Source organism: Lampris incognitus, chromosome 4, assembly GCF_029633865.1.
Source record: "Lampris incognitus isolate fLamInc1 chromosome 4, fLamInc1.hap2, whole genome shotgun sequence".
NCBI classification, from domain to species: Eukaryota; Metazoa; Chordata; class Actinopteri; order Lampriformes; family Lampridae; genus Lampris; species Lampris incognitus.
The window spans coordinates 46,887,600-46,914,803 of record NC_079214.1 but is presented as its reverse complement, the minus strand read 5'-3'; the positions used below and the strand labels follow the sequence as shown (position 1 = coordinate 46,914,803).

The 27,204-nt window shown below is 41.2% G+C and overlaps 1 protein-coding gene across 1 annotated transcript in view; it reads right to left on the bottom strand.

Moving 5' to 3' along the window:
- The window catches only part of wdhd1 (WD repeat and HMG-box DNA binding protein 1), a 58,290-nt gene extending 32,236 nt beyond the window's left edge, over nt 1-26,054 (bottom strand). The window contains exons 1-16 of the mRNA XM_056279121.1: nt 25,978-26,054; nt 25,019-25,130; nt 24,655-24,806; nt 21,569-21,680; nt 17,545-17,595; nt 17,323-17,418; nt 16,811-16,903; nt 14,654-14,760; nt 13,947-14,091; nt 13,098-13,299; nt 12,452-12,636; nt 10,336-10,520; nt 6,627-6,868; nt 2,567-2,701; nt 2,195-2,351; nt 1,773-1,887 (exon numbers count right to left, since the gene is read on the bottom strand). Coding sequence (XP_056135096.1) covers nt 1,773-1,887; nt 2,195-2,351; nt 2,567-2,701; nt 6,627-6,868; nt 10,336-10,520; nt 12,452-12,636; nt 13,098-13,299; nt 13,947-14,091; nt 14,654-14,760; nt 16,811-16,903; nt 17,323-17,418; nt 17,545-17,595; nt 21,569-21,680; nt 24,655-24,806; nt 25,019-25,130; nt 25,978-26,054 — 2,166 coding nt within the window. The remainder of the gene's footprint in view (nt 1-1,772; nt 1,888-2,194; nt 2,352-2,566; nt 2,702-6,626; nt 6,869-10,335; nt 10,521-12,451; nt 12,637-13,097; nt 13,300-13,946; nt 14,092-14,653; nt 14,761-16,810; nt 16,904-17,322; nt 17,419-17,544; nt 17,596-21,568; nt 21,681-24,654; nt 24,807-25,018; nt 25,131-25,977) is intronic.
- Between the last annotated feature and the right edge of the window lie 1,150 nt (nt 26,055-27,204).

Genomic DNA, 27,204 nt, shown 5'->3' with positions numbered 1-27,204 from the left:
TTGTTATCTATCTATCTATCTATCTATCTATCTATCTATCTATCTATCTATCTATCTATCTATCTATCTATCTACCTACCTATTTTGTTATTGATTTAGAACATTTTATTCTAACACAACACAAAAAATAAAACCCCTCCCTACCTCCCTCTCCCCTCCCTACAACCTCCAGCCTGTCACAGTCACTCAGGCATAGCGTTGTGTGTGTCTCAGAGGATATACCCTGATCTAGGAGTCATAACAACGACGTTAGTTACTGTAGTGGGGTTGTCGAAAAGGGGGGGGTAGTAGATTTACAAAAAAAACAAAAAACAAAAACAAAAGATTAATTTTCGGCTCACCACTGTCCTGACTGTATTGGATTTGAACAAGCTGTAGGTTTAGGGGAAAGGTAACATAGTCTTGCTCTCTCTCTCTCTCTCTCTCGCTTTCTCCAATGTATACTCGCTCACCCAGGTGCACACTTGCAACAAACGGTAAACTGAGAGGGATTTTTTTGAAAGTCTCACAAAAAAATCTTATCAATATCTATTTTAATTCACAACACAACCCACTCTCAAGGTACCAAAAATTGGCACCAATTGATCTAAAATGAGTAGCTACTCAGTAGTACCGATGTAATTCAGTCGGTACCCTTAAAAGTATCGAGTCTGGTAACCAACCCAAGTTGTGGCGAAGCTTTGCCACAAAACAAAGACTGCTTGAATAAACTTTGTTGCACATTGGAGCTGCAGAGGAGTTGTGATTTATAAAACTATTTCACAAGCTATTTAAGCTAGTTCAACTAAACACTAAAAACCAAAGTGCTTTTAAAAGCCAGCTACAGGGTGTCCGGGTAGTGTAGCAGTCTATTCCTGCCTACCAACATGGGGATCGCCAGTTTGAATCCCCGTGTTACCTCTGGCTTGGTCAGGCGTCCCTACAGACACAATTGGCCGTGTCTGCGGGTGGGAAGGTGGATCTGGGTATGTGTCCTGGTTGCTGCACTTAGTGCCTCCTCTGGTCAGTCAGGGCGCCTGCTCGGGGGAGGGGGAACTAGGGGGAATAGCATGATCCTCCCATGCACTATGTCCCCCTGGTGAAACTCCTCACTGTCAGGTGAAAAGAAGCGGCTGGCAACTCCACATGTATCGGAGGAGGCACGTGATAGTCTTCAACCCTCCCCAGCTTGGCAGAGGGGGTGGAGCAACGACCGGGACGGCTCGGAATAGTGGGGTAATTGGCCAGATACAACTGGGGAGAAAAACGGGAACCCCCACCCCCCCGAAAAAAAAAGCCAGCTACATGGACGAGCATAAAGCAGGGCTTTTACAAGCATTCTTTGCTAGAATATAGCTCATTTTAGTTCATCATTCATTGGCTCGCTATCTTACATCTCTTACATCTAGCATGTGTGAGTAAAGGCTAAAACATAATTCTGCAAAGGGTAGACATAAATATCTCTGCAAAACAACACAGAGAAGGGGTTACTCAGGTAGCCTGTCTCACAAAAATGCAAATATGCATGCCTACACATAGTACCAATGCTTACTGGCTGAGCAATGAAGAACATCCAGTAGTGTAGCACAACAAACGCACTCATATTGTGGTTAAACATCAAAATGTATAAGAATTGCTCCATGCAAAATGGTGTGAAATTTGTTAAAGTGGATTCATACCCAAAGTTTAATGCACTACATTTTGTTCTTTTTGTTATAATCCTTGTTTTCTTTTTAAGAAATGCAACACTGCCCTCTAAGGAAGTTGTGTTAAGTTTGTTAAGCATTCTCTACCTCCAACTGTCCCTTCTCAGTGCTGGTCTGACACAGGGGTAGTTTGAAGGGCAGGATGTTTACAGCTGGCCTTGGCAGGGTTGGAGGGTATCTGGAGCCCTTACATGGGATACACCTGGCAAAGAGATCCAGAGCCAGACAACAATCAATCAATCAATCAATCAATCAATCAATCAATCAATCAATCAATCAATCAATCAATCAATCAATAAAACAAACATTGAACAAATAGATAAATGTTAATGAAATTAATACAGAAAAACAACAATAACTTTTGCAGTCATCATTAGTCGAGCTCAGGAACATGCTCTACATTATCAATTTTTGTCAAGCTCAGTCAAGGCAAGGCATGACAGCATGGGTATGAATCTAGATCGGGCTTTAATCTCAAAGCTGAGTAGACATTTAAGCGGGGCCTCTACCTGAGCTGCTGTGGATTCTCGTGAACGCCGACCACCCAGTAATGGTCTGACTTGCTCTTGCATTTCTCCTTAGTGTTACTGACTGGCGTCCAAGTGTTTCCCAGGGAGCGGTTTAACATGCGTACCACACCCTCAGAATCAACATAGCACGGAGTACCTAAAAAAACAACAACAAAGCAACCAAGCTGGAATTTTACAAAGCTCTTAATCTTAGTCAAAATAATTCAAAGTGGGTAGGAAATGCCTGATGTGTTTAAGAGTAAGTTCTCTTATCTGTATAAATTTCTCTTTGGTCATTTTAAATCAAATAACTTTTGAGAAGAAAATCAGAAACACTGTTTTCTAATCCAAGAGAGTGTCGGACAATCTGACCCTCAGCACTGAATCCGAGCCAGGACAGGTGGGATTTGCGAGAAAGTGGGAGGGGCTCATGGATGACCTGTCTCCTTCTCCTGCCGAAGTGCAACAGCTGGACACCAAGAGCCTGTTCCCCATCGAAGCCTGTGGCTGGTTACATAAAAGAAGACATATGTTTGTTAATGTGTTTGTGTGTATGTATGTACAATGTTTACACACATGCAACATCCTTTTTTGATACGTGTGTGTTGTGCAAATTAGAAGAAAAAAAAAACAGTCTGTCAATATATGGTTTGCAGTGGTTTTAACTTATATAAAAACCAATTATTTAACCAATTATATCCATTCAGAGAAAAAGGTACACTGTCAAAACACATTCATAGTTATAAAAATTCAAGCAAAACATAAAGGGTTCTGTCTGTGAAAGTGCAATATTTTTGTCTACCAAAACAATTTACTTGTAATCATTTCAAAAGTTTCATCATTGCTTGATTCTGAGTTTGTTTTATCAAGACATACTTTTCCTTTTGTTATATAGTTGATGGCTCATTTCAAAATAAGACTCAATAGCGTTCATATGTACATAAAACTCCATGAAAGTATGCAAGACATGGCTGCATCAAAATACTTGCTACTAATAGAACATACTGCATACTGACAGTACTACATACCGTTTAGCATCTTAATGCATGCTCAATAATTCAGGTAAGGAAACCCCAGAAAGTTGAATCAGCTCATCTGGACACTGTTTATTACAAACCCCAATTCCAATGAAGTTGGGACATTGTGTAAAACGTGAATAAAAACAGAATACAATGATTTCCAAATCCTTTTCGACCTATATTCAATTGAATACACTACAAAGACAAGATATTTAATGTTCAAACAGATAAACTTTGTTTTTTGCAAATACTCACTCATTTTGAATTTGCTGCCTGCAACACATTCCAAAAAAGCTGGGACAGGGGCAACAGAAGACTGGGAAAGTTGAGGAATGCTCAAAAAACACCTGTTTGGAACATTCCACAGGTGAACAGGTTAATTGGAAACAGGTGAGTGTCATGACTGGGTATAAAAGGAGCATCCCCAAAAGGCTCAAGTCGTTCACAAGCAAGGATGGGGTGAGGTTCACCACTTTGTGAACAACTTCGTGAGCAAATAGTCCAACAGTTTAAGAACAACGTTTCTCAATGTACAATTGCAAGGAATTTAGGGATTTCATCACCTACAGTCCATAATATCATCAAAAGATTCAGAGAATACGGAGAAATGTCTGCACGTAAGTGGCAAGGTCAAAACCCAACATTGAATGCCCGCGACCTTCGACCCCTCAGGCGGCAGTGCATTAAAAACCGACATCATTCTGTAAAGGATATTACCACGTGGGATCGGGAACACTTCGGAAAACCATTGTCAGTTAACACAGTTCGTCGTTACAGCTACAAGTGCAAGTTAAAACTCTACCATGCAAAGCGAAAGCCATATATCAACAACACCCAGAAACGCCGCCGGCTTCTCTGGGCCCGAGCTCATCTGAGATGGACTGATGCAAAGTGGAAAAGTGTGCTGTGGTCTGATGAGTCCACATTTCAAATTGTTTTTGGAAATCATGGACGTCGTGTCCTCCGGGCTAGAGAGGAAAAGGACCATCCAGATTGTTCTCAGCGCAAAGTCCAAAAGCCAGCATCTGTGATGGTATGGGGGTGTGTTAGTGCCCATGGCATGGGTAACCTGCACATCTGTGAAGGCACCATTAATGCTGAAAGGTACATACAGGTTTTGGAGCAACATATGCTGCCATCCAAGCGACGTCTTTTTCAGGGACATCCCTGCTTATTTCAGCAAGACAATGCCAAGCCACATTCTGCACGTGTTACAACAGCGTGGCTTCGTAGTAAAAGAGTGCGGGTACTAGACTGGCCTGCCTGCAGTCCAGACCTGTCTCCCATTGAAAATGTGTGGCGCATTATGAAGTGCAAAATACGACAACGGAGACCACGGACTGTTGAGTAACTGAAGTCGTACATCAAGCAAGAATGGGAAAGAATTCCACCTACAAAGCTTCAACAATTAGTGTCCTCTGTTCCCAAATGCTTATTGAGTGTTGTTAAAAGGAAAGGTGATGTAACACAGTGGTGAACAAGGCCCTGTCCCAGCTTTTTTGGAACGTGTTGCAGGCATCAAATTCAAAATGAGTGAATATTTGCAAAAAAACCCAAAAAAAAACAATAAAGTTTATTAGTTTGAACATTAAATATCTTGTCTTTGTAGTGTATTCAATTGAATATAGGTCGAAAAGGATTTGCAAATCATTGTATTCTTTTTATTTACGTTTTACACAATGCCCCAACTTCATTGGAATTGGGGTTTGTAGGAGAAACATTTGATCACTCATTTAAGTGACTTCGTCAGTCTCAGCTTACTGCAGATATCCCCAACCTTACGAACAGCACAGTTGCATAATGACTGAAACCAATGATCGGTTTCATATGTAAATTGCCATGACCATTAATTAGAATTACAATGGCCATTTGTACTATTCACAGAGGACTGAGGAATAGTTACAATCACAGCATTGTAAGACGGTGACAGATGTACTCTTAGCCCCCCCAACTTATCCTAACTGGGTGTTTGTCAAAGCCAGGAAGATGCCCAAACAGTGCACCAGCCGATCGGAGAGGAGAAGGACAACAGCTGTCTAAGCGTAAACCAGTGGTGATTCCATATGTGGCGGAAGTGTCGAACAGTTGAGACGCATATTTTCCAAACACCGCGTCTCTGTTGCCCCCCCCCTTTTTTTTTCTCCCCAGACTACGACATGCCTCCTCCCATACATGTGGAGTCACCAGCCACTTATTTTCACCTGACAGTGAGGAGTTTCGCCAGGGGGACAGAGCACATGGGAGGACCACGGCAAAAAAAAAAAAAAAAAGATTAAAACACATTAAGTATGCATTGTAAATCTATTTTACTATCTTCAGTCAACCAGTGCAAGTGATGGCTAGTGGACATGGATCCCACAACTTACCTCCTTTGTAACCATACAAATTGTCATTTTCGTCCAGCTGTTTCCTATTAGATTATCTGGCAAAAATAGTGTGCCAGATAGATCCACCAGTCTATGCTTCATTAAGGTAGTAAAATCCAACTTTGTTTAGTGTGCACTGACTTTTCTATAATACTGGACATGACCACTCCCCTGATGTACTTGACAGTAGCAGGGAAAATGTAGTGGTTTTAAATCTTGTTCTGCTCACAACAATTATAACACTATTTCATGTAAACTGATGGCCTGGCGGCCTGTCCAGGATGTCTCCCAGTCTGCCGCCCAATGATAGGCTCCAGTATCCGTGTGACCCAGAGAGCAGGATAAGCAGTTTGGATAACAGATGGATGGATGGATGTGAAGTGTATAACAATGTGATAAGACACAGTGTGATACGATACTGGACAATTTTCAAGATGGTTGGTAAATAATATCAGGATTTTTCCCAACTGTGACTAATGTAGCCTATACAGGCACTCTCTATAATAAACTACCCAACTGAAGTCAAGTTATTTATGCCATGGTAGGCTTGTGTGCTAATAACTAAAGAACATAGGCTTACAATAATGACAGTAATCCCTTTATTTTTGTAACAAATTGAGTATAAGTTTAACATGAATTTGTTCTTGCAGGTCTACAATAAACAGGAAAGCTTGAATTAGCAGCCCCGTAAGTAGATCCACTGCTCAGCCTCTCAGCTGTGCGAGCTTGTAGTTGAAGGTATTCAAATGAACCATTGTGTCTCCATAGTTAATAATCATACATTATATGCAGTAAATACAGTGTAAAGTGTTTTTTCTTTTGGGCAAAAGGTATGTTTGCAGTAGGTTGTGTGAAGTCACGTAACAGATGAGAATCTGTCTGAATACCTTAAAAAAGAATGCTGCCGGTGCCCCTGCACAAATATAGTTAATAAGTACATAAAACCTTGCATAAATGTGTGCCATTTTTTGGATCGGATCTTTCATCTGTAATTTTAGAAAAATCGATGTAAACCTTCAGTTATGTACATGTGTTTGGTAATCTTACCACGATGGTAGACTATGAGCAGTTGCTCCCCGTGTCCTGCCATGCAGACCACAGGCCCAGGCAGGCTGAAGAGCTCCCTCTGAAGTCCCCCTACAGAAAAGAGCCGAAGCAGCAAGGAGCTTGTGGCTGCAGCCACCCAGCCCTGGCCCAGGCAAAGGGCCTGCACATCCTCCCCCTTGGGCAGGTCCACAATCCAATCTTTGTTGGTATCCCACGATGAGAAGTGGAGGCACTGAAGCTTACTGGGATTGCAATAAGAAAGAAGAGTTTGGAAGGATTTTCCCAAGGCTCAGTTGTCCATCTGACAAACAACTGGGTTTGAGTGATTTTGGGATCTATTCCAATCACCATATTTAGAAATGTTTTGTCCTGGTACATAGAGTCACATGCCACATACATACGTGTGTGTGTGTGTGTTTGTGTGTGCGCCAGTGTGTGTAAATATGTATGCTTATGTATACCGTACAATGTGACAATAACCCGGATAAAGTGACATAAGATTTTACATGTGGTTCTTAACTTGCCCTGTCATGTGTCGTTACCGAGAGCCAGGAGAAGGAGAATGATAACATTGTCACATCCTCCCTCGCCTAGCTCTCGATAACAGGTGGCTCCACCGCCGCCTCCTCCCCGTCATTCTGCGTCTCCTGCCTGGGCTTGGCTGCAGCAGCTGCCGGGGAGGTTACGTACACAGCAGTGCCACTAACTCCACGCACACTGGGTCCCTCTGATACAGTTACTAACGTCAACTACAACCATTTTATCTTTCTCCGAATTACTATGGAGTTTAGGAGAATCCAGGTTTACATTTTGTGGGGGTTCACTTGTTTACCCGGAGCCATTGGCATCATTGCTCTCCCTCGCCTTATTGCTACTCCCCCCATCCCCCGCTTTGGTAGCTTCCGCATCTTCTACTTCCTGCTCTCTGTGTGGGCAAGCAAAGCGCTCGTATCCCACGTCCCCGCATTTGAAACACTTCATACTAAGCTACCTGAACTTACATATACCATTTGGGCTATGGGCTTAAAATATTTATAATTGATAAAAACATCAGACTATGGAATCTGGATCGGTAACATCAGTCCGATATCCAATGAGTGAATAACATCAGTATCGGCACCCAACACCAATACTGGATCGGACCCAACTATTCTATTTCTAGATCTTCCAGTGTGAAGAGTCAGCAAGGGGTGATTGTTAATAAGAAGTGCCTGTGAGCGGGCCAGTTAGACCCACGAGGACTTTGGATTTTGGCTTTTCCTGCTCAACTGGTGTCTCACTCTCTCTGCCTACATGTCACCTTTCCTCTTTCTCTGGGGTTTGTCGCCCCACTTCTTTCATTTATACTCTAGTACAGTGATGAGGTTGGCTAGTTTGTTTTTTTAGGTTATCTTGGTTTTCTTTGTGCATCCAACACACACACAACACACATTTTCTCCCCTACAAGACCTTGCTCACATGCTGATTTTACTGATGGACTACATCCATCTGTATGTTTTTGGGCTAGTATTTAGTTTCTTAATAAAATTGGTTAACCTTACTCGTGTTTGTAAGAAAGTCACTTTGGCTTTAAGCTGGGCCATGACAAATTGATGGGCTATCTGGGAAGAGTTGCTTGTTTAGGTTTTGGCCTTAGTCCTTTGGTAAGTCACAATAAAGTTGGATCAAGCCCAAGAGCTTAACTTCATCATATTCCCATGTTATTGAGCTTGCTTCCTCTCTTCTCAGTGAGTTTCACCCTAGATCGCGTTCTCAGCTTGTGAGTTGCAAGCAGCTTATCCATGATGTTATGGAGATGCAGGGACTCAACCAGAGACAAAGGTGCCCTTTGTCGGACCAGCAAAACTAAACAATGAGCTGAAAAGGGTAGATTGGGGTGTGATCATCACAGTGTTGTAGTACTTGAGTCCTGATTTTCAGGCAGGGCTCGATATTAACTTTTTTCCTCAGTGTCCCACAACTGTCCCGAATTCTACTTTGTATTGTCCCGGATATAACCAACAGTGTCCCAAATTTTAATTCTTGTCGTCGCCCCCCCAATTATGCAGAATACATATAATTTGATCCTTTTTTGTCACTTAATCATCACACCATGGACTCTGGTCCACCATATAAGTTTAAAATACTTATTCTTTTATTAAACATATGAATATTAGTTTCGGGAGTCGGCAGTCGTTTCGGGAGTCGGCAGTATTGGAGCTTGTATCAGGGGGCTGTTTATTCAACCACCTCAGCATTTCTTTCTTATTCTTCTTTTAACTGTCGTTGATGATGATCTATCGCTCTGGCTCTATGAACGTTGCATTGGCGTGAGTCAAGCAGCAGCCACTGGCAGAGTGGATGATGTAGAATGCATTCTATGATTTGCACGAACAGGTGATTGACTGCCCTATCGTGAGGTGCCGCAAGAACGTAAGCCTTCTGTAGTTTCGCCGTTCACACGTTTTTATTAAATTATTCAAACGACAAAGTAACGTCTAGATACTCATAATTAATGACTTTGCAAATAACACCTATTTCGAAGTTTACTTTGACGTTTTTTTTCACTTTCCCGGAATTGTCCCAGACAAAATATATTTGTGTCCCAGTAGGATTTTTTTATGGTCCCCGGGACATCGTTAATTTCAAGCCCTGTTTTCAGGACTTGTGACTTGACTTGGACTTGAGCACTGATGACTTGGACTTGGACTCGAGCATTGACTGCATTCAGACTCGGAAGTTGGAGATGAGGACTCGGACTTGTTAATTGATCAAGACTGTTTTTTTGTTTTTGTTAGTTTTTTTGTAATAGGCCCTAATAATTTGGCATACGATATTGATAGCTATATTAATACCATAACATTATTCAATTTCGTGCAAGGGCAGACATGTGTGTTCCACCTACATGCAGAGTCACGTGTATACCCTCATGTTCAGTAACAGTTAGTGCTAAGATGCCTAAAGAGCCCCCCCGAATTGTGCGCTTTGCTTACATGGATTTACATCAAATTCCAGGAAGAGCACTTCTAGATGTTTGATATGTAAACGCACTATTGAGGAGAAGACCGAGACAACCTTAAACTTCAACAGACATCTGTCAAGGATGCACCCGGAAAAGTAAGTCAGATGCAATCAGTTGATGATTGCATCTCATATTATGTTTGGTGATCAGTTAACGTTAGCTACCTAGCTAGCTAGCCAATGTTAGCCAAGTTATATGCTCTAACCTAGCTTGCTAATTTGTGTGCCATCAGTGTCAGTAGCTAGCTAGTTAAGTCCAATAGAATCATATCATTAGAACCAAGTTAATTTTTTATAGATAACGTTAATTTTCCAAAGCTAGCTCCATGTATGTTTTTTTACATTGTTGCCCACACAACATGTCATGTGCACAGAAAATAGCTAACGTTAGACTCAACCTTGATGACTCGGACTCAGGTAATGGGGACTTGATTCGGACTCAACTCGGGACTCTTCTTTGGGGACTCGGACACTGGCGACTCGACCTCAAGGTTTAGTGACTCGACTACAACACTGGATCATCAGTACTAACAATCCTTTCACATTACAAGAAGCCATTTGATTCACTGTTAAAATCAAACATATTGCTTAATGCAGCGTTACATAAACTTTGACTGACGGATTTTTCCACAAGCTTATCTCAACAAAATCTTGGGACAGGTTTACAGGCAGAGTTTAAAAAGATGGATGTTAGGAAAGGGGGAGATACCTGGCAAGCTCCTCTGTGCTGGTGGAGGCCAGCAGCACAGCCTCCTGGGACAGGTCAGCCATCGTGTGTCCCAGCGAGTTGGTAAGGTGCATGGCATGGTGTATGGCCGAGTCATGGAACTCCACATCGATGGCGTTATCCTGCTCATCATTGTAACCACGCACTACGCCCACCGAGTTCCACATCTTAATGAGGAGGAAAGACTGAATTCATCCATCCTTATTTTTATCCTTCCAGTAGAGCAGCCCAGTAACTCTTTCCCCAGCAACTTCCTCCAGCCCCTCCTGAGGGATTCCCAGGTGCTCCCAGGCCAGCTAGGCTATATAGACTCTCAAGCTTGCCCTAGGTCAGCTCTCCTGGGTCTCCGCCCAGTTGAATGTGCCCAGCATTATGTAGAATGTTAGGTGCCCAAATGACCTCAGCTGACTCCTCTCAGTTCGGAGGAGGAGCAAGGTCCCCTTGCATAACTGAGCTCCTCACCTATCACAGAGAGTGAGCCCCAACACCTTACAAAGAAACCCCATCTTCGGCACTTGCATTTACAAATTCACTCATCACCATCCCACTATTATGGATTCACTTTTTCATTCATTCATTATCCAAACCGCTTATCCTTACTCAGGGTTGCTGGAGCCCATCCCAGCAGTCATTGGGCGGCAGGTGGGGAGACACCCTGGACAAGACGCAAGTCCATCACAGGGCCAACACACACACACACACACACACACACACACACACACACACACACACACACACACACACACACACACACACACACACACACACACACACACACACACACACACACACACACACACACACACACACACACACACACACACACACACACACACACACACACACCTAGGGACCATTTAGTATGGCTGATTCACCTGACCTGCATGGTTTTGGACTGTGGGAGGAAACTGGAACACCCGGAGGAAACCCACGCACACATGGGGAGAACATGCAAATTCCACACAGAGAATGACCCAGGATGACCCCCAAGGTTGGACTACCTCTGGGCTTGGACCCAGGACCTTCTTGCTGTGAGGCGACCGCGCTAACCACTGCGCCACTGTGCCGCCCCATGGATTCACTTTTGTTTTTTAAAATTCCCAAATTTTTTATTTTAATGCTTTGTTTATCCTCTAAAGTTGTTAATTTCTTTTGGGCATTCTCTGCTAATGCAACACCCATGGCAGGGGTAGTGGTATCTTGCCCACGGACACTTCTACAGGAATGGCAGTACTTGGATCCTTAAATTAGGAAATTACAAATGGGTGGCCTAACAACAAGGTCTTAGAACTGACTTGAATCACTTCGGTATGGAATATGTAGTATGTTCTTGCCACGTTCACATGGGCTCTGCATTCTGGAAATTTTAAATTCCCCAAAGGAATGAATGGCAGTGTGAATGAGTATGTGGGCTGCCATAGATTTGGGATGTGTCCAGAGTGTCTCTTTGCCTTCTGTCCAGCACATGCCGAGATTGATTTCAGCCTCTTTTGACCCTGAATTTGATTAAGAAGGGATATTAAATGGATGGTGTATGTGCACATTTAGGCACAAGGATAGGCAGGTAGGCAAAGAAGGGTTTCAAGAACAGTCAGGGGGCAGAGAGCCAGGATTGGTCCAGATGCATGATTAACCACTTGAAAATAATCTATAATGAAAAGCTGTGTTGAGGTGTGAAAATAAGCATACTGTCAAGCAGTCTACATATTCTTTACTTTTCACTTTTCACACAAGTAATTCTACCACTATGTAGGCTGCTCACTGTTCACCATGAATAGATTTGAGGGGGGAAAAAACCCTCTGCAATAATGTACCGCTATATTCATATTTGTTTGACTCAATGCATTGCAATTACAAAGAGACCCAAACATGACTGAATTCATGGAGGGACATTGCAGAGGCTGTGGGATGCAGCCTGAACCTACAAATGACAAAGACCTCGTTCCCCTACCTTCAAGTTTAGTCAGTTCAGTAAGGGTAACAAATGACTTGGTACACAACAAGTTTGTACAAATATCAAGATGATGCCATTTGTTCAAAGTATGCCTAACTTCTAAATCAAGTTATGACTAAACATATAAAGAGAAAGGAAGCCTACCATGAAACGGTGAGTGAGGTGTGCGGGAGTGGAGCCCGGCTGGAAAGCCTTCTGGGGTGGTGTGGGCATAGGCCCATAAGCAGGGTGCAAGGGCACTGCTGGAGTAACAGAGGGCACTACAGCACTGCCAATGTCATCATTCTCCTCTCCATATCTATCCAGACCTAATTTCAGTGAGCCAGTGTCTGAAAAAAAACACACAAGCAAAATCTGAATCTGAATCATGTTTATTGGCTATGTAGGTTTGCACATACATGGAATTTGACTCCGGTTTCATGGCTCTCTCAGTGTACTTAACATAGAATACCAACCCTCAAAAAAGCATGTATTCAGATTCATATGGTTTTCCAATAGCTTTTTTTTTTTATGGAAAACTTTTGGAAAACTTTTTTCCAAGTTTTCCAATATTTCCTTATTGTTCATTGAGTAAAATTTGGAACCTTTTGGTCTTTTTGGCAATGTTGTTACAGAGGGTTGCTACAAAAATTAAGTCTATTAATTTATCATTTTCATTTTTTATAATCATAATTTCTCATCTCATTCCCTCAGGACAGCACAACCAGATTTCCACAAACCACTAGCTCATGGTTTACAGCTCTACAAGGACATAGTCTTTCTCCATACAAACATAAATGCTTAAACTCACCTCGTGAGTTATCATCATCCAGGAATGTCCCCCTGTTCCTGATTCGCCCTGTGGCAGGCATCAGGTCATCATCGTCATCATCATCACCAACCGCAGGGTTTTTGACAGGGGAGTTAGCGTCACTCTGTCCCTCATCCATCACCCTATCATCCTCTTCATCAAACAGATCGTCATAGGCCTTTGCTTCTTTAGCAACTGGTGCCTAATCAATGTAAAGGAAAAAGACCAGCATTAAGGACAACTCAACATGGTAAGTGAAATCTGACAGAAATGCAATATACTATGTAATGAAATACTAAGAAATATACTCTGGAGAAATATTCACAATAATGTGTATATGTTTAAAACCCCCAAACTTTTTGCTTCGAGTCTCAACCAGAATGAAGACACTGAGCTGCATTGTGAAGTTGGTTCATTCTCAGTGTACCCAATCTCCCGGGGCACCAAATCTCTGAGAAGTAAGGGAATTCCTCTGGCTGTGTTTCCAGCAAGGATTTTTATGCAGAACTTGAAGTTTCAAATTAGAAAAATTGAACAGAAAACCAAAATATCGAAAAAAATAAAAATAAAAATGAAATTATTGCAAAAAAAAAAATCCGTTTTGAGGATCGCTTCAGATGTAAAATTCAACACGCTCATAAAGAATAAAGGAAATAGGTTTTGCCAGTTACATCAATAGTGAATAATTCCTGTCAATTTTTCAATTTTCCTTCTACTGATAAGCATTTGATTTTCTTTCACAATTTCAAAGGTTCACCTAAAATTATTTAATACTAGGGCGGACATTGGCTTCTGGTGGCTCAGAGTTGAAATCCTGCTTCCATATAAAATCCATTATCTGAACTGTACCTTAGTGGTCTTCGAGCTGATGGTAGAAGATGTAGAGAGGCCATCCAACATGCCCAGACAGCCTTCTGTATCTGTGTAGACAATCTGACTTCCTGAAGGGTGCCAGGCCAGGCTACACACTGTGTAACCCTTCTCATGCTTCTGCCTGCAGTAGAGAAGAGACAAATGTCTTCAATGACATCTAAAATCTCTCTCTCTCTCCTTCTGCATCTTAACTCCTACATATAAACTCTAATCTAAGGAAAAGCAATCCCCCCCAGTAATGTACTGCTTCACATCCGTACAGTTCCAAGCATTTATCACAGGGGACTACCCAGTATAACAACAGCAGACCCACTAGGGCATGTGTGTGTGTGTGTGTGTGTGTGTGTGTGTGTGTGTGTGTGTGTGTGTGTGTGTGTGTGTGTGTGTGTTGGGGGGATTTTCATGATTTGAAAAAAAAAAATCAGAACTGGTCAACCCATTTAAGCCATCCACTGTCCGGTCAACAGTTTGTTTGCCTCTCACTACATTAGTCAGGAAAATTGAGACCTTATACTACAGAGGATTACTCATCCCTGGCCTGGCCTATGATTGTAATTACCATTCCTTAACAAATTGCGCGCACACACACACACACGGATGGACTTTCCATTGGTAAAATATGCTACATCATCTCTCCATAGTCATTATAAATGAACTTCAGTGTCTCCACTGTGACACTGTACCTTTCCACACACAACTTGCTTTCAACATCCCACACGGTCAGTAAACCCCCGATGCTACCAGCTGCCAGGAACTGCCCACATGGTGACCAGGCAACTACATTTATGAGCTGTAAGAGAACAGGGTGATTAGATGGAGGAATAAAGAAGGAAAATGTTTTGCAAAAGACTGATTTACCAGAGATTTAAACAAAGTACTGATAAAGGGGAGTCTAACTCATATGGAGTTAGCCTATGGGCTCTTTACAGGAAGAGGACAGGCTGAGCAGGAATAAGTACATCTCATTTCAAAACAAGCAGATCAGAATCTGAGTCTAAATAAATTCTGTAAGCAAAGTGTGTAAATTCAGGAAATTTACACTTTGTTCATATGAAGCCCACAGGATGTAGTACAAATATATTTTTTTTAATTCAAGTTAGGAAAATAAAGGATTTTAAGATATACTACAAGTGCAAAGGAAAAAAAGGAAGACGGAAAAGTATTTTAAAGAGAGTTGAATAGTAAGGGAACAAATGATTTGGATGGAAACCCCTACTTTAAAAGCTGCCAGAGGGTTCAACCCACTAACAAATAAATAGCTTTTTGATTAGATACAGGCTCGTCTTTGGGTTTATGGTAAAATAACTCATTACATCTTGATATATAAAATGTCATCATTTCCAGTAAACACAAAGCAACAATGGTCCAGAAAGGAATAAAATTAAAATAATGCTTGACATACAGTAATGAGATTACCATGACAAAAATCTAGTGTCTGTTTCCTTCTGCAAAAACAAAATAATTTTCTGTTAATAAATAATGAAAACATTGTTGAAAGCATTAGTAGTAGTAGTAGTAGTAGTAGTAGTAGTAGTAGTAACCCCCCTAATGCATAAGGGGTGTTGGTCGTATTAGTACAATTTCATTATTCTAAAACACAGTATATATGAGCATTACTGTTGTTATTATTATAAGTACTAGAAGCAGTAGTGCTGCTGCTAGTGTATTATTTTTAGTAGGAATAGCAATAGTAGTAGTAATAGTATTAAAAACACTACCATTAATCAAATTGAAATACTATCAGTAGTTGTAATAGAATTGTTATCATTCTTGTAAGTCGTAGTATTTGAAGTAGTAGCAGTGTACTTGTTAGAAACACTTTAAACTGACATAAAACTAGAAGAAATTAGCCCTGGAAACACCATAAATATGGGTGTGGACACAGATAACGTCACCTTGCTGAAAATGCAAAAGCATGAGTATGTGGCTGTGTCAGAAATCACATAGTAGGGCATCTGGGTGGTGTAGCGGTCTATTCCGTTGCCTATCAAAAGGGGGATCGGTGGTTCGAATCCCCGTGTTACCTCCGGCTTGGTCAGGCGTCCCCACACACACAATTGGCGGTGTCTGCGGGTGGGAAGCCGGATGTGGGTATGTGTAACACCTCCTCTGGTTGGTCTATATAGTGTGATCCTCCCACATGCTACATCCCCCTGGCAAAACTCCTCACCGTCAGGTGAAAAGAAGCAGCTGGCGACTCCACATGAATCGGAGGAGGCATGTGGTAGTCTGCAGCCCTCCCCGGATCGGCAGAGAGGGTGGAGCAGCGACCGGGACAGCTCAGAGGAGTGGGGTAATTGGTCAGATACAATTGGGGGGGGGGGAAGAAATCACATAGTAACATTCCTCATACTCACGGGGAATGTATAGCAGATTAATATAGTAATTAGGTATAATTAAGCATTACATTATCAAAAGACTGTTTAAACTGCAGTATACTCAACCATACATCTAGTCTATAAGATTGATTTTATTAATTGTTAAAAAAATCTTCTCAAATTATGAAAAGGAAACTTAAAAAAAAAAAAAGGTCATTTGCAGTGGGCGGTTCTTGTGTGGGCCGTTCATGGATCAGTCATCCATATTACTGCCTGATCAGCCTGGAGCTACAACTGACAGACGTTAAGCAGATGCATTGCATTGTGGGGCATCGGTGTCTGTTAGCTGCATACTCAAACTCTTGTAAATGTAGTATACACCTGGGTCCTTCTCATACACACAAAACTTGCATACAGCAAAGTGTAAATGCACTACATATTTATTCCATCATCACTGTTATTTTGACTAGTATGATCAGTATGTGGTTTCAGACAGCCCATGTGTATTCATAGTGATCTCACCTGTGTGATCAGGTCGTCAAAGAGAGTGCTAACATGATCCCAGGAATCTCTCTCATACAGATGAACCTTTGTTTCCACAGGTATGGCTAAAAACTGAAGACACGCAGACACGCACACACACACACACACACACACACACACACACACACACACACAACCACACACGTACGCCTTAAATTAAGTACCAGTAGTCTGTCCTGCATTGTAAATTAAATGGATTCATGAATCGAAAATAATCTCCCAAAACCTTTTCCATTCCTATTTTTCTTGAACTTTTATTTAACCAGCAAGCCAACATTAAGAAACTTACTGTCAAATGGAGACCGGACAAAGAATGGCAACAATACAAACATAAAAGTTTCAGGCAAACAGCATAAAAACGATACACAGCAGGTTGAGACAGATAGGAAACAAAATTAAACAGTCCAATAAATAGTGCAATTGTCAGATGTAGTTAGAAAAGGGTAAAAATTGGCATTTTTAATTCTTCACAACATAATTCAGTCACTGACCTTAGCAGTTTTGGGTTGCCAGGCCAATCTGCACAGGGACTTTGCAGTGCTCACATCATTGGACTTTTGCAGTAGAGGCCAGCTGGTCACCTGAGTCTGAATAGATATGGTAAGAACTGACAGACTGGACAGCACCATGACTAGAACCCACATATTATAACTATAACAGAAACCATCATAAAAATAAATGATTCACCATAGCATATTAAAATAATGACCTACCTGTTCCTCAATCTTCCACACCACAACAGAGCCATCACAGCTAGCTGAAGCCTAACAGGAGAGAGAGAAAGAACTTTGTTTTTACCCAACAGATGAGCAACTGGCTTCATGTTAGACCACAGACAAACAGTCAGCTTCGTGTTAGCCTACAAACGAGCTAGTTAGCCTACTTTATGAACAGCCCCATAGTTTGAAAAATTTACAAAGAACATTACCCAAGGGTTTTGGTACTCGAATATGGACTCAGTATTAAGTACGGTCTTGCGTCCATAGAGGATCTCCATCTTCTCTTGGAATTCAGAGCATAATAAGTCGAACTCGACAAGGCCGTACGGACTTGTGATCATTTACCAAGAACAATCGCGTAAAAGACTAACTTACTTCTTTTTTCATTTTATAAATGAATATCAAACTTTTCCCACGGAACTCAATACAGTGCAACCTAATCTATCTTTTTATTGCTATCATTAATTTATGTCTGTAAAATATTGGAAAATTGGAATCTGAACCATTCCTTCATGGGCAGAAGTACAAAAACTTGAACTATTTCAATGTAGTGATATTTTGACTGACAACGATGGTAGACAACGCTAGTTATAGTCATGGCATTTAACTGGACTTGTATTGTTCTGATGTCAGTCTTTACATAAGTTTTGGCCCCACTGGTTTTGACTTGCCACCCTTACAGGCTTGGACTTGATTTGGACTCAATAAGCTCCGGTCTTGAACTCGACTCGGATTTGCCGCGCTTAAGACCTAGTCTGGACTTAGTCCTGCCTTGGATTGTATTGTCTACAAGGCTAACATACCCTAAACATCTACACCTCAAAGATCTAACATTTTATTCTCCGAAGTTCAGTCAAGATTACTCAGGTCAGGGTGCTCAGGTGGTGCAGTAGACTAACATTTGTGACTAACACACAAGTGTCCCAATGCGGAGATTCACAGTCTGAGCTCAGGTTTAGGTGAGATTTATGTTCCACGTCGAGGTGACGTGGGTCCCTTCCATAGGTACTTATGGCGTAGAATTAGATTTATACTACTATCTAGATACAACTCTTGGACTGTTATAGCATCGTTGCAAATTAGATGGCAGTGTCCTGCTACACCAGAGCATTCAGATAAGGCAGGGGCCAAAGTAACCATGTTTACTTTTTCTCACATTTACTGGTAACAAAAGGCAGCAAACAGAGGGTTTACAATGGAAATGGCTTTGCTAGATCAATCAATCAATCAAGTTGCATTTTATATAGCACTTTTTTAGCTGCAACAGCCAAGAGCTCATTTTGTTGACATTAATGAGGAAGAGAAAATTGCATTGGAGAGGAGATAGTTTGTGAGAACCCTGAACATCTTGAGGCAGGAAGACAGGGATGTTCACTAAATATGAGAGACGGATAAACTGTTGGATGTAAGCATCGGAAACATGTAGCGGGGAAGCTGCCCAGACAAACCAATCATAGCTCTTGTGGGGTCCACATATTTCCCATAACCTTGAAGTGTAGTAATATTTTTGATGTGGTCACTGTAAGATATGACGGAGTGCCTTATGTAGTTATGGAGACCCCAGTGTAGCCTACAAGGAACCCTATGGTCATGTTGATGCAGAACCATAAATCAAGCATTAGCCTCCAGCAGGGAGCACACTTCTGGGTAGGGAGCCAGTAGGGGTAATGTGTGTCCCATTATTGCAATTAGTGAGACCACTACAGACAGTTGGGTCACAAGTGGATCTGGGGAAAATACTGACGCTCGTGCTTCAATAGGAAGCGCGAGCTTCCTATTGAAGAGGCCCTCTGTGCCAAGACAATGAACTTCAGTCATGTCATGGATTTAGTTACCAAGGTTACCAATCTTATTCGAGGGGGGAACAGGTCTCTCAATCATAGGAAGTTTGTAGCCTTTTTGGATGAAGTGAGTGCCGCTTATGGGGATTTACAGATGTACACTGAGATCAGATGGATGAGCTGCAGGGAGTGCTTGGAGAGGTTTTTTGCACTGCGTACGGAAATCCCAGTGTCTTGGAGGACAGCATTCGATGTGATACAAGTGCTTACTGCAGTAAACTCAGGGATACAGATTTTCTTTGTGACATGGCCTTCCTTGAGAATATTACCTCGCATCTTAATCACTTTAATAAGTAGTTGCAGGGAAGAAGCCAAACTGTGTCAATCTCTACATACACATGAACGCATTTAAGTGTAAATTAGCCCTGTTTAAAGAAGACTTTTCATCCAACCATCCAAATTTGGCACACTTTCCCACCTGTGAAGAGACGCGCAAAGATGTCCCCGACTGTGAGAAAACATTTTTCAAGTACAGAGCAGACACAGAAACACTGCATCAGCAGTTCGAGGAACGCTTTCAAGATTTCCACACCCTGCAGCTACGAACTGTGTTATTCACTGACCCCCTCTGCTGCTGTCAGTGAGCAACCCCCAGAGTAGCAGCTTGAACTTTGCAAACTACAGTCAGACCTCTTCTTTCAAGCAAAGCGCAATGAGAGAGGAATTTCATTTTGGAGACTACTATGTGAGTCCCGCTTTCCACTCCTCAGGGATTTCGCACTCTCAATGGCCAGCATGTTTGAGAGCACTTACATTTGCGAGAGCAGCTTCTCAACAATGAAGCACATCAAGTCAAAAGAGGGAAACAAGCTGACATATGAAACCCAGATCCAGCTCATGCAGACCAGATGCACAAACACTGACAATTAAATTCAGTCTATTGTACGCCAACAGGAGAGGCCATAAGTAACTCATTAAGACAGAACTTTATACTGATCCACCTGTGGGTGAGTTTCAATGGTTTTCATTGGTTTAATCAGTGTATGTGTGTGTGAATGGGTGAATGTGAGGCATACATTGTAAAAAAGCGCTTTGAGTGGTCGGTAGACTAGAAAATCGCTATATAAAATGCATGCAGTCCATTTAAGCCAACTTGTCCTCCCTAGTGGTAAGTATGTGGTACTGCAGCTGTGCCTTCAGAGTAGAGATCATACGAATATAAATGGCAAAACCATGCATTTATTGATAATATTATCAACATCCTCGATCTCTAAAGTTAGCCCTGATATTGTCAGCCATTGCATGGACACCCATCTTATGAGAAAATCCTTTTAGCTTTTGAATTGAACTTGCTAAGGAGGTTATAAAAACAACTCCTTTCATTATTCTTTTGTTTCAGTGAATACGTTTAATACAAGGATGCATTGCTTGGTCTTGATTATTTCAACAAATAGTGGCCTCCTTTGAATGGCCTCATAAATTTACTGCTTTATGGGGTTGGTAAGAACGCCCATATAGAATAAATGGGGAGTCACAACCTGTATTCCAGGTTTTTACATTAGGGTCCGCGCCCCGGTCTCGTCAGATCTGACTATGGCCGGACTCAATGAAGCAGCAATAATTGGCAACGCTGTCTTCAGGAGGGGGGCGGAACCGGCTTGTGTTTGTCACATGAATGCGTTTCTGTGTGTGTTGGAAAAAGCAGTGGTTCGGCCTGGATTCGCCTTGTCACGAAAGCTGGGAAGCATGTCCTTCGAGACTGCCGGCCGGAGAGATGCATTTGGCAAACGCATGTAGTACGAGGGTGGGTGTTTGAACTAAAATAGGGATCGATTGGCCACTAAATTGAGAGAAAAAAGGGAAAAATCAGAAATAAAAAAAAAAAATTAAAAAAAAACAGGTTTTTACATTTCACTGTCTCAGAGAAACCTGTAGCTGGCAGATGAAAAGAAGTGTTTGGGTGGTTCCACGTGTATCAGAGTACATGTGAAAGTCTGTGCCCTCCCCAGCCACCATAGGAGACCTGCAACGGTGGGGCTTTAGGAGTACATCATTCATTGGAATGAAAAATACTCTGGTCAAACTACATGTCAGGAATAAGTAATATAAGCAAAATGCATTTTTTCTAGGTATAAACAGAAATTTCACATGTCACTTCTCCTGAGGACCTCATAACAATACAAAGAGAAATAAGCTTTATTTTAATACTGCCACTGGAGAGAAGGAGGGGTGCTCACCAAAAAGTCATCTTTGGGGTCAAAGCTGACACTGAGTACAGATGCATCATGGCCCCGTAGAGTTTTCTGTTGGCTACTGTCTGACACCTCCACCACCTTAACCATGAAATCACTGAGGGAGAGAGAAGGTGGTGGTGGAAGGGTGGAGAGGTAAAGAGAGAAATCAAAGAGAATAAAAACAAAGTCATTCAAACTGAAATGTGCAGCAAGTGTGTGTGAGTGCGCGCGCGCGTGTGTGTCTAAGTGAGCAAGTATTGACACAAATAAGGGAAAGGTAGTTTAACTATAACAAAAGGTGCAAATTGTCAAGTCAATGAACATAAAAAATAATTCTGATTTTCACAAACATCCCCTGGAGGGTAGCCACCAAATCAGTCCTACCAGCCTCAGATGCCTTAGCCTTTTCCTAATCAATAACACAGCAGACATTAGGATGTGTGAAAATATCAGCATCGATATGACCCCATGCTTGGAGCTTTTATTGCCCAGATAAACCAGTGTAGAGCAAATCAATGATGACAGCAAACAGATGTTTATCTCCAATCAAGATTAATCATGGCCCAATCTAAAGAGTGTCTCTGTCTATGTGAAGGGGAAATCATTCATGCACACTGCTGTAGGCAGCTGATTTAAAATTGGAGGGGCTAAAATAAACCCCCTTGGATCAGAGTCTTGGCTCGTTCAGGGTACACAAGACATCAAACTTGTGTCATTCAGAGCTTCCACACCTGTCACAGAACAACCTGTATCATAATAAATGTGTATGTTTTTCTGTGTTTTCCATCTCTGGATCTAGTCAAAGCACTCATGACCTCTGGAAACATCTCAAGGATGGGGTGGGTGAACTTCCAACGCACGGAACAAACACTCCCAATAATGTTTATGAAACAGGGATGGAACATTACTATTTGAAGAGTAAATTTGCAATAGCAACAATATATCAATCATTTGCTCACGGGACAAGGATGGTGTTGTGGTTAAGATCTATGCCTCAAGATCGGCTCATTCAGCATCCCTCTTAGGCCTCAACAAGACTTGTAGAAACACAAAGTTTAATATACAGTAATCTCACATTAACAGATTTGTACGGTGCAATTGTTTTATTCCTAATACTCTGCATTGTTTTTTCCAAGACATCACACATCTTAAACACAAAAGGCTCACAATACATTCAACCATGTCTGTGAATGTTCTCATTCATCCAGGTCATGGTTATCCACCTGGGTGATTCAACTCCTTTGGATAATACATTCAACCAGTTCCTCAGTGGCTTCACCATGTTTATAGCAAGTGACTTAAACCTTTGATGACAGCCAAAGAGAACTCAGCTAATTGGCTGGTGATCCCTTGTTAGGGCTGAACAGTATTGGAAAAAAAAACCATTGCAACATGTTTTTTTTTTTACAATACAAATTTATATATTAAAGAATCAAAATAATTTACATAATTTCACCAACTATATGCAGCTTTTAACTTTGAGAGCTCAATTTGCAAAGAAATTCCTCACTCTTCAATGATAAGGGTGATTTTAGAGGGGGAAATAAGGCAGTTGTCGAAGAAGTCACTAAATCAGACTAAATTATGTTATTTGTCAGCTACACCGGCTAGCATATTTTTCTTTAAGAGTAGTCATAAAAAAGTGGACCTTGCTAAATTTCATTTTCTATCAAGCCTATATGAGCTATCTGTCAAGTCAATTAGAGTTTTAGCCTAACATGGCTGATTGGCCAAGTTTGTTTTACATTGCATTCTTTGCAATGTGACTATTGCAATTTGTGTGTTGCGTTGTTGATTCTGAAACTATATATTCTTCAGCCCTACATCTTGTATTATAAGCCATTTTGTCTCACATAAAACATGTCAAAAACTAGGACTTCAAACGAACAATAATATCACTATATGTCCTTATGTTAGAACATCAGAGACCAGGAACACATCCTATTATGACAGCTCTGGTTGAATCGGTCACCTTAGGCACACGCTGATAAAGCCAAAGCTTATGATTTTAATTAAACATGGAAAATTTGTCCCAACTGGTACAAAATATCCTATAATTTATTTACTGTTTCCTAAGGTAACCATCATACATCAAAACCAGGGCTTTCCCTTCATAGCTAATGCTTAAGCAGGCCATCTAAACGTTTTATTCCATCTCCTAAAAGAAATGGTTGGTATTAAATAAAAAATCTGGCATTAAGAAAACAGAAAGGCTTTAACTGCTGTGTCTGGATGCCTCAACTGCGACTTGGCGGTAGGCAGCATAAATTGAAAGAAAAATAAGCTATCCGGAAAAAAAAAATGCTTCTTGATTGCTATACAGCACACACCACCAGCTTCAGTGTCCTTGTGGATGTTGAAGTGGCAATTTTAACCCCAGTAAAAAGACTTGTTGAATATTTGTTTGACATTCAAATTCAGCAGCTAATAACTTCTAACTCACTTGACTGAAACATTTCAAAACACTTGCATTTGAAATAGCATGAGCTGTGAAATTTTACCTGCTGTGTTTTCTTCATAAATCACACTATCAGATTTGATGTATTAAATTTCAAAACAAATAATATTGTCAAGAACACAGCAAGGAGAGGTCAGACCAACTGTATATTGTTCAGAACAATGTGATTTTCCCCCACATATATTGTTTTTCCTACCAATTCCCGATTAAGGGAGTAGTTGGTTCATAAAAAATGGTGCATCAGTTCAACTCTGGCTATTGTGCACTGACTATGAGCACTACTCCCAGCAATAGGGCTGCATGGGTACAGAACAAGCTGATCTAGCAACTTAACTTGGACACACATATGAACACAAACTTTTACTACACTTATCAGCATGTTAACAGGCTGAAAAGGTTTCACAAATCTAGAGGTACATATTATCTAACCTCTAGTACATGCTAATAAATGAAGTCCAGGTTTTACAAGTCTAGCTGCTATAGCTACGCCTCTAGACCAGGTCTTGACCCTCTGGTGACAAAGTATCTGGCACCACCTAAGCCCTAAAAATACCACCACTCATGAATGGTGGTGTAGCTCAAATGTGCACTTAAACGTGCAATTAAAACTGGTTAACATTAATTTGAGTACCTGGAGCCCGCAGCAATTCTGGAGCCGGTGCTATTGAAGGTGACGTGAGTAGCATTAGTGGTGAACCGTGTCAGGATGCCATCTGGCTCTCCATCAGGAAAGGTGTGGATCTGAACCGTGTTGTTGGAGCCAGCGGTCACCAGCTTCCCATTCTGTTTGTGGGTAGAGATGCAATACACAGCAGTAGTTGATCCGTCATTGTTGCTACAACTGTTGATCAATTTTGCCTTTGTATTGTTTCATTTCAGTGGAGGCACGACACCCATTTCTAAATAAATGCCTTTATTTAAAAAAAAAGACTTAAGAGAAATTAATATAAAATGTATTCTAAAGTCTGTTTAATACAAGACTTCATATAACCTACCTTCAGTGCCAGAGAGTAGGCCTTCTCCCCAACACTGATGGACTTTGGGTCATCATCATCCAAACTTTCCCATATACGAACATCTCCATCACTTCCACAGGTAACTATGAATCTGGAGGAAATGGGATTGTAGGAAATATAATGTGATTCTGTCCTCTGCACCAATTGTGTGGTGAGGAGTTACAAGTCATGATGCTCAAGACAGAAAAGCAGTAAGTTAATGTGTAGCATACATCCATGAAAATTACACCAACTTTTTGATAGATTTGCTTTTTTATCAACTTGAATAGCCGCAAGACGGTTAGGACCCCTGTCCCCTCTCTGCTAACATTTAGTGTGGTAGAAGACTTCTAAGCTTGCACCATCCACAGGACATATGCCTGAGTCTTAGCATGCACTGTGGTAAGCTAAATAAATATACATACATACATACATACATACATACATACATACATACATACATACATACATACATACATACATACATACAGGGGCGACACTTGATATCAAATCCTCTTTGGGCTACAATCGAAAGATTACAAAACAGGTGAGTAGCAAGGCATTATATGTGGTTGGCTTGTAGTTGTCCCATTATGTTTTGACAAGTGGTCAAAAGCTACGTGAACAGTGACAGGTGTGCCTGACAGCATGGACCGGATGTGAAGACTGATGACAATATATTAATCAAAGGTCATTTAAAATGGAATCTAAAGAGATAAGGAAACACAAATTCACAGCTAAGACGTGAGTCTGCCTAAATTTTAAACATTAAACAAATTCTGTGGCCACTTAATGCAACTTTAAATGCAAGATAACTAGATAAGTGCAAACAGAGGTAAAGGTAACTTAAAGTCGTGGGCAAACTGTGATGTTGCTACCGCGACAGGTATGTAAAGGATGTGAACTAATTCTGATTGTTTCTGTTATTCTGTTTGTTGGTTTGTTTGACTTGGACGCACTTCCCACTGTCGTCGAAGCAGACCTCCGTGTGTCCCTCGGCGTGACCGTAACGCATCGGCAGTCTCTCACAAGGCATTTCAACAGGTAATAAACCTGGTGAAGGGAAGAAAAAACGGTTATTTAACCTAGCAACACGGCATAATGTACTGCTGACAACCACTTAATGTGGCTTAATGCACAAACGATGACCAAATGTCTCTCACATATCTCTTGTCATAAACACTTCCACCTGTCAAAAAAAAATCAAAACCGAAATCCTGAGTATGGACATTATGTTACGTTTTCCTCTCCATTGACCCCCATTAAAAGGAAAAAGCTCAACGTGGCTTAATGTTCCAAAACTTCGATCAAAGCACCGAATTGCTCTCACACATCTCAAAAAAAAAAAAAATAATTGACGTGCATGAAGATTTCCTATATCTTATATCTTTCTAAATAATAATAATAATAATAATGTATAATAATTCGTGTTTACAAACGCTTAATGTAAGATAACGTTATGCATGCTCAATAATCCAGGTAAGGAAATCACGGAACGCTGAATCAGTTCATCTGAACAATGTTTAGGGGGAGATACGTTCTATCACTCTTCAGTCTCAACTGACTGCAGGTATCCCCACCCTTATAAACAATACAGTGGCATAACTATTTATGTTTCCGGTCATTATGCCACTGTATTGTTTACAAGGGTGAGGATACCCGCAGTCAGTTGAGACTGAAGAGGTCACTTAGATGAGTGATGAAACGTTTCTCTCTCAATAAACGTGTCCAGATGAACTGATTCAACTTCCTGTGAATGTAAGACAACGTCCATACTCCAAGGATTTCGGTCTTGATTGTTTTTGACAGGTGAAACTGTTTATGACAAGACGTGTGAGAGGAATCTTGTCGATGTTTTGGTGCATTAAGCCACGTTAAGCGTTTTAGTTAGAATGTTCCTCAAACACTGCTCTTTATCCTCCGCTGCTTCTCACTACTAGTTCGGCTATTACGGCTAGGTAAAGTTTTTAAGGAGCTGACAAAAAGACAGTGACGAACTTACAAACGTGTTTTCGCCTCTTTTTGCTATCTAGCGTCAATTTCAACGTATTGAGTCGAGTTAAAACAGTATTACTGTTAACAACATTACAACTGTTTTCACTCGTCGCTCACGCATAAACGAACAGATTAAGAGTGGACGCATGTGTGACGCAAGCTTCTTCTTTTTTTAAGTGAATTAACGTTGC